The sequence below is a fragment of the Callorhinus ursinus genome, unplaced genomic scaffold (genome assembly GCF_003265705.2).
Source record: "Callorhinus ursinus isolate GAN/ISIS: 27379988/994484 unplaced genomic scaffold, GSC_fseal_2.0 scaffold24, whole genome shotgun sequence".
Lineage (NCBI taxonomy): Eukaryota > Metazoa > Chordata > Mammalia > Carnivora > Otariidae > Callorhinus > Callorhinus ursinus.
In genome coordinates this window covers 2420594-2428719 of record NW_027397086.1, presented here as the reverse complement: position 1 = coordinate 2428719, position 8126 = coordinate 2420594, and the positions used below count along the sequence as shown (strand labels likewise).

General features: G+C 57.1%; 1 protein-coding gene across 2 annotated transcripts in view; it reads left to right on the top strand.

Annotated features, from left to right (window-relative positions):
• Positions 1–6: 6 nt before the first annotated feature.
• NCS1 (neuronal calcium sensor 1) overlaps positions 7–8126 on the top strand; it is a 51308-nt gene continuing 43188 nt past the window's right edge. For both annotated transcript variants that reach the window (XM_025888199.2, XM_073905609.1), the window contains exon 1: positions 7–119. In XM_025888199.2, coding sequence (XP_025743984.1) covers positions 56–119 — 64 coding nt within the window. In that variant the 5' untranslated portion in view covers positions 7–55. The remainder of the gene's footprint in view (positions 120–8126) is intronic.

Sequence of the window (8126 nt, the reverse complement as noted above, 5' to 3'; positions counted from 1 at the left end):
CCTGCTGGGCGCCCCGACGGGGTCCGGCCGGGGGCGGGGGCCGCGGCCGCCGAGGATGGGGAAATCCAACAGCAAGTTGAAGCCCGAAGTTGTGGAGGAGCTGACCAGGAAGACCTACTGTGAGTGCGCGCGCCGGGACCCCCGCCCCGCGCTCCGCGGCGCTGCCTCCGCCCCCTCGCGCCCCTCCCCCACGCCCGGCCCCCCCCCCCACCCCCCGGACCCCGCGTCTGTCCTCCGGGCGCGCCCGCCGCACCCCTCCCTCGGCCATTCCCCGCCCTGCCTCCGCGCGGACCCCTGCGCAGCCCCCGGCCGCGCCCCCGGCCCCACACCTGGCCCTATTGTTCTAGGGCACCCCTCCCCCCCCCACGCCCGGGACGGGTGCCGCCTGTCGGCGCTCGCGGGGCCACCCCCGGGCCGGGAGGGCCGGCTCCAGCCCTCCCCCCCCCCCCCCCCCCCGCCCCCCCCCTCTGCAGAGCTGTCCGAAAGAGCCGGGCTGTGCCAGGGCGAGGGGCGGTGGTCGGGGAGGGGGCTCCCGGTGGCGCGGTGGCTGGGGCTGTGCGGAGCCGACTGGCACGAGCACAGCGGGGTGGGTGATTCATGCATCACGATGCCGCTGCTGTTGCTGCTGCTGCTGCTTCGAGGTGGGCCTGTCGCCCCCTCCCTGGCCCGGATCGTGTGCTTTGAGGGGGGGTGGGGCGCGAGACTTGCCAGAGAGCTCGAGGCGGCGGCGGCGGCGGCGGCGGCGTGGGGGTCCTGGGCGCCCTGTGGGCTGCAGGATTTACAGGGTGAATTCTCCCCTGGCCCTGATCTCACCTCCCCTTTTCTATCTCTATCTGCCACATTGGGAAATGGGTTGATACAAGGGGGGGGGTTGGGGGCGTGGGGTGGTCTGGGCCATCTCAGCAGGTCATCGTCCGGGGCCCCCCCTAAGAGGACGGTCTGCCCATTTCGGACTTCTCCAGAGCTGGTCCAGTGTGTCTCTCCACTTGGCTCAACTTCACAACTGTCCTGTACCTTCGCATCTTCGGTTTCTCCCTCACGGACTTCTCTCCTCCCTGCAGCCTCTTGGGGGGACACCCCAGCTTGCCAGGGGTTCATGGCACCGGGTCCTGACCACATGACCACATGCTCTTTTTTTGTGGGGGGGGGGACCTGGAGAAGGACGGCTGCATGGTCTGGAAGGGCTCCTGCCTGGGTGTGTGACTTGGAAGGGGGCACTGGCCCTGGCTGTGGGTTGGAGTTCAGACCCCATACCTGGGCAGCCGCAGGGGGCCAGCCCCTCTGCACTCTTCCCAGGGGCAGGAGATTAACTGCCAGCCTCCTGCGTTGATGGAGGCCTGGGAGGCAGCTTCTGGTGGTGCATTGCACAACCTCTGCCCCCCTCCCCCCCTTCATCGGTCTTCTGGGCACGTTTGCAGGTCTGGCCAAGCCCACGCTTCAGCTCCCTGCCCCTCGCCCCCACATGCTTAGAACAAAGGGGGCTTTCCTGAGTGGGCACTAGTCTGCTGGGAGGTACTGGTCCTTCTCCAGTGGAATGCTCCAGCAAGGAGCTCACATCCCAGTAGCTGCTGCTTGAAGTGTGGAGGCTCCAAGGACTGGGACTCGGTCCTTCCCGCTCTTACCCTCTTTCCTGGGGGGATGGGGGGAGCGGGCAGGTGGCCCAGTTTGGTTGCTCTTCTGTGAGACTTGCTGGGGCTTTCCTCAGGCTCTATCCAGATGTGGGCCATAGCTGTCCGCAGGCTGGCTGCAGGTGGGACTTCCCAGGTTCCTGGGCCCCGGGGCGGCAGAGGGCACCACGGGCTTTGACAGGAGTGGTGGGCTTGGGTTGAACCAGGGCGTCCCCATGCTGGCGGAGCAGGGGGGCCCACTGTGAGCTGAATGAAGCCAGGTTGCCTGCTTCCTGAGCATGTCACGTGCCGAGCTCTTGGCATCATTAGCTCATAGAATCGCCTTACACACGGTGGGCACTGTTACCAACCTCACTGACAGACAAACTAAGACTCAGAAAGGTGAAGTCCTGTGCCCAAGATCCACGGCCAGTCACCACGTGGTGTCAGGACTCAAACCCCGGTCCGTTTCCAAAGTTATGCCCCTTGAAAGACCTCAGAACTCAGGCCAAGAAGTCAGGAGGGGCTTTTCTTCTGTGGGTCCCTGTCTGGTTGCTGCTATCAGCCCGTTGATGGTGGATTCTAAATGGGAAGGGGTTGGGGGGGAGGTCATGTTGCTGCTCCCTCCCCCCGCCCCACCCCTGGGCACATCTGTCAACTTCGGGAGAAATTGAGTCAACAGGGCTTTGTTAGGAACGGGTCTGGTAGTGCTGAGCTGGCCTGGGCTATTTTTAAAGGCCTTTGAGACATGGAACAGTTTTGATCAGAGAGAGTTAGCCGAGTACCTTCCTCTGTAGAGCCTTTATTAGGTGTGGGCTGGGGGAGGTGGCGGGGGCTTCATTGGCTTCCCATCTGTCTCCCTTGCTGCTGCTTGGCACTTAGTAGGTCCACAGATATTTGATGATGAAAAGTCTCCCGGCAGGAAAAGCAGAGAAAGCCTCCAGCTTGTCCTAAGGCCCCCAGATGGGCTTCCTTCTGATGGGCGCTGGAGCCATCTGCTCCGTGTTCCGGGGGCTCTGTGTGTGGGGTCAAGAGAGGAGCACTGAGCAAGGGCCGTCAGAGTCTGTGGGAGAGCTTGTTGAATTCCACGTGCACCGCTTGCTTCGTACTCCGATTTCTCAGTCCTGAGGTCTGGGCTGGGTCCAGGGCCTTGCGTCCTTGACAGGTGTTTGTCACGCAGATCTTGGTTCCCAGGAGCCCCATCTGAAGACCCACCCTGGTTCCGGGAGGTTCTAGGCCCCCTCGGGAGAGCACAGCTGGCTCCAGTGCCCAGAGGGGAGCCCAGATGTTCACACCTGAGTCATCGCTGGCTGCCACCCTTGGTGGTGACTCTTCTTCTCCGTGGGAAAGACTGTCCTGGTGTGTGTGTGGTGGGGTTGGGGGCGGTAGGGGGGCAGGAGGAGGTCTAAGACACATCTGGATGCAGCCTAACTAAAACCTTCCGTCTTTCAGGCTGAACACTGCAGAGGAGATTTTTTTCCTCCTCCGCAGATGAGATTTTGTAAATCATCGCGCCCCGTCGTGCAATCCTCCCCCTTCCTGGCATAGCTCATATCCAGGAGCAGCAGGAGGTTCGAGCCTGATGGGGGCCCCTGCCCAGCCAGGACTCGGAGAGCAGGAGTCAGTGTGGCCGGCGGCCCAGTTTCTTGGAGGTCTGGCCCACTGTCTTCCAGCTTGTTGGTGAGGCTGTTGTCAACTCTGTGTGCCCAGGCAGTGGGACAGGCCAGCCCCTCCCCTAAGTGACCCTCGGTGTCCTCATCTACAAAATGGGTATGCTCATGGTACTTGGCTCCCAGGGGACGTAAGGCACCAACAGGGTAATTCCCTTATAGCCTAATACGTGGCCTTTTGGTAAAGGGTCCTCCTTAAGGCGCAACAAACACTTGTCAAGGATGTAAGGATGCATGGGAGCAGTCGTTCCTAATGTCGCTTTGACTACACGATTCAGCTTCATCTTGAGTTGATCGTAAATACATCTTGTGGGCAAAGTTCATCTCTCCACACGGGGCATCTTCCCACGGCCCCGGACTTTGTGCCTGGCCCATAGGACGCAGAGAAAGGTGGGATCCTTGGTGAGCCCGAATCCTAGCAGCTTCTTGTTTTACCTGCAGTGGTCTCCCCACACCCCCCACTTGGTCATTTCTGCTCTGCCCTCACCTGCCATTCATGGAGCGCTCACTCGGGGTTGGGCACAGACATTGAAACGGGAAGGAGAGGGATATAACTCTTGCCTTCAGATGGAAACCAGCCAGATGGTCCAAAAAACCAAGCTTATGGGGCTCGAGCCATTTGTTGTGGTCTGAGCTGCACTGGTTTAAAGGTTTCTGGGCTCCAGCCAGGCGGCCCCAACAGACACTCACCTCCACCCCGCCTCCCTTCCTTAGCCTCTCCCCATGGTGCTCCCGGCACTCCCCAGGGACCCTCTGTCCAGGACCCGGAGGAGGTCGCCTGCTCCTTTTCGCTCTTGGTCAGCCCAGGCTCTGCCTTGACCTTGCTTGCCAACCTTGAGTCTCTGCAGCCTTTTTCCTGATGCCCAGAATGGTGCCCGGCACGTGGCACCTTGTGAAGGGGGAGGAGCAACCGGGGGGGGGTAGGTTCGGGTAGCCAGCAGCTAACCCCTCTGCCACCTAGAGCCAAGAAGGGGACCCTCGTTCACGGTCAGGAGTCTGGGGTGAAGAGATACCGGGTGTCACCATTTGGGCTCTTGTAACTCCCTGGCTTTGGGAAGGTCACACGAGGGTCCCTTCCTGTAAGAGAAGGAATATTCTCCCATGATTCCTTCCCCCACCCAGTGCTGCTCAGCCAGAGGGGGGCAAGACGTTGCTGTTGTGGGGAGGCAGTATCTGGTACCCATCTGGGGACAAGTGGGTTGGGCTGTGAGGGGCCCCACAGCCAGGCAAGGAATAAGCCACCCAGGAGAGGAAAGGCCCAGAGGGAGGAAGGTGGCTTCTGTAATCCTATGTATCCTGGGCACAAGAGGGTGAGACCAGGGAGGCCCGCTCCCTCTCTCCACTGGAGGTGAGACCGAGCAGCAGCAAGAGGAGTTGAGGTTAGGGGCACTACACTAGGGTGGGCGCTGGGCAAGAAACATCCACGTCTGCTGTTAGGAAAGAACTCAGTATTCTAGAGAACGGGGCTGGGTCCTTAGTCAGGCTCTGTGACCTTGGGCAGGTCACTTACCCTCTCTGAGCAGCGGCTCATTCATCTGTAGCACCTGCCCATGTGACTCTGTGGATCCAAATGGGAGGATGCTTTGAGGTCCAGAGTGTGGGCCAGAAAGGAAGGGGGCCTGTTTGGCAGCAGAGTCTCAGGGAGGATAGTGGGCCTCTGGGGCCAGATGTGCTGGGGTTCTGGCTCTTTCCTTGTGCACGCCCCTTCTCACAGAGCTTCACTTTCCTCCTGTGGAAGATGAGCAGCCCAGAGGCCCCAGGGTTGGATTCACGGGCATGTGAAGGGTTTAGCACGGTGCCTGGTTCTGAGGGGACTTCTGGTGGCTTCAGTCCTAGGATCTTCTGTCTCCTAGAGCAGGGTGGGCCGAGTGGGTCTGCCGCCTTCCCCTTTGTGCAGAGAGAAGCAGAGGAGGCCAGAGAGGGGCAGGGACTTGTGGGGAGTCACAGAGCCCAGGTCTTCTCCTCACACCTGTTCTGGCTCTTTCTGCCTCCTCTGGCTCCTTCCATCTCCAGCCCCAGTCCCACCCCACCCCAGAGATTCTGGCAGTGTGAGGTAAAAGCCCTTTCTCTTGCACCCCCAACTTCCTCTCCTCCCAAGGCCAGACCTCGGCCCCTTTGGGCAGATCATAGGCAGCGGGCAATGTGGCTGGGGCTGGGCCAGGCTCATGTCACTCCTCACCAAGGGCCCCGAAGACCATGGGAAGGGATTTGCACATTTTCTGAGATGGGTGGGAGGCCATGGAAGGGGGTGGTGGAGAAAGTTCGATGTGGGTTTGGAGAGTGTTCTTATCTATAGTCCAAGGATGGATTGGAGGAGGGGGTGGTCATGGTGATGAACTGGGTGTCAGCGGGGATGAGACAGATTCTGGGTGTATTTGGGAGGAAGATTCCTTTGGATTTGGTGTGTAGGTTTCATTACCTTATACATTTGGGATTATATACTTTTTATTTTCTAACTTTTTTAAACCTGACAGGTGTGAATGTTTGCTCACATTATTAACTATTCTTTTAAGACATGATTTTTAAGGGGCGCCTGGGTGGTTCAGTTGGTTAAGCATCTGACTTTTGATCTCAGCTCAGGTCTTGATCTCAGGGTCGTGGGCTGGAGCCACGCATTGGGCTCCACGCTGGGCATGGAGTCCACTTAAAAAAAAAAGTTTAGGGGCGCCTGGGTGGCTCAGTCATTAAGCATCTGCCTTCGGCTCAGGTCAGGAAACCAGGGTCCTGGGATCGAGCCCCGCATCAGGCTCCCTGCCCCGGGGGAAGCCTGCTTCTCCCCCTGCTTGTGTTCCTGCTCTCACTGTCTCTCTCTCTCTGTCAAATAAATGAAAATCTTAAAAAAAAAAAAAAGTTTAAAACATGATTAAAAAAATAAAAAGCATGATTTTTTTTAATGGTGTATCATGTGAATGCAATATTTTATTTGATCCCTTGCCATTGGATAGTTAGGTTGCTTGCTTGCTTCCTTCCTTCCTTCCTTCCTCCTCCTTCTTTTTGCCAATATCAATAGTGCTGTGACAAACATTTTTCTACTCAATCTTTGTATGAACATCTTTGCAATAAATTTTTGTATGTAGCTCTTCTTGAAGATACATTCCCCAAAATGAAGCTGTGGAGTTAAAGCCTGGGGACATCTTAAAAGGCTTTTGATAGAAAAATTGTTAAATCACTCTCCAAAAAGTATGTTCCAATTTCCATTCTCAGCAAACGTGGATGAGAGAGTGCCTGTTTCCCTGCATTCTTGCCAGAACTGAGTCTTACTGCTTTTCTTGATTACTGCTGATTTTGTGGGAAAGAAAAGAGTAGCTCGCTCTTTCAATGTTCATTCCTTTGGTTACTATTAAATAGGATCCTGGGATCTTTGAGCTAGAGGAGATTTTGGGATCATATAGTCCAAATTTTATTTTACAAATTTTATTTTATTTTATTTTACAAATGGAAAAATCAAGTACTGGAGAGACGAAGTGTTCCTCCCAAGGTTACAAGGCAAATACCAGGCAGAAACCCAGGACTCCTGGCTCTAAATGTTGGGATGCTCCCCACTGTGCCATGATGGGTTGGCTCTTGGGGTTGAGACAGGGGTGTCTTGCTGTTTTCTGATTTGGTTCATCTTGTCCTAAATAGCTCTTCCTCTCAGGCAAGGAAAAAACCAGTATTAATTAAAAAGAGCATCCTTCTTACTGGCATTTTGAGATGTAACACTTTGCACGTCCTGGGTGTGGTCTATTTACCAGGGCAGAGAACGTCATAAATTAATGTGCCAAGTTTCCAGGTAACTTGAAATTGGGGTCAGATTCCCAGCTGAGGGCAGGACAACAGAGCGTTGAGCGTTTGTGGGACAGCTTTGCTGTCTTCTGGCTGTGACTCTGCCCAGCCCCTTGCCCCTCTGAGTTCTGGGTGTCTTGTGTGTGACCTGGGGATGGACCGCAGTGCTTTTCCCAACAGGCGGACACAGGAACTGGCATGTAGTAAGTGCTCAGTAAATACTCTCACAGGAAAGAAGCTGCTAAGCTCTTCGTGTCAGGGGATGGCAGTCCTTGGCCACCCCCCGGGTGCTCACAGGGTGAGCCGTCACAAGCCCTCAGATAAATTGGGAGTGAGTGGCAAATGTGATGGCCTCTGTATTTGGCCCAGCTGGTTGGCAGCAGGATCATTCTGCATTGGGCTCCTGGCTCACTGAGCTGGGGAGGGAAGACAGGCTCTGGAATGCTGGACTTTAGGTCCCTGCATGGACGTAGCCTTGGAGGGCCAGAGAGACACCTGCCTGGGCTTCAGTCCCAGAACCCTCAGCCTGGACAGTCACCGTGGAGTCCCCAGTGCCCCTGGGACTCAGTTTCCCTTTCTGTATGATGTTCAGATTTCCAGCTGGTGAGACTTATGTGGGGCAGCTACAGCGGGGCCCCAGGGACGGAGCGTGCCCGGGCTCTGGTGTCTGCTGACCTGGGATCATGGGCTGTCTCGGCCGCAGACACAGTTCTTAGTTTCTCGTGCCTCGGTTTTCTCATCTGCGAACTGGGGCTGTTGTGGGTGAGCGTAGGGACCGTGGAGACAGGAATCTGATGGCTCATGAGGAATGAGGGCAAATCTGTAATCAACATCGCGGAAGGATCAGAGGCCGTCTCTGCCGGACCCAGCTCAGGGTTCACACGCACCGATCGCCAGCTCCTCCCAGGAGTCCTGGGTGGTGCTCGCTTACAGATGAGAAACTGAGGCTCACGGCGGATCAGGGTGGGCCCAAGGCCACCCATCTGGTGAGTGATGCAGCCGGCGTTTGATCCTGGGCCGAGGGCGGGGTGGCTTGTGGGTGGGGGTGCCCAGAAGCTGCCTTGGAGGTGCGCGGACGATCGTG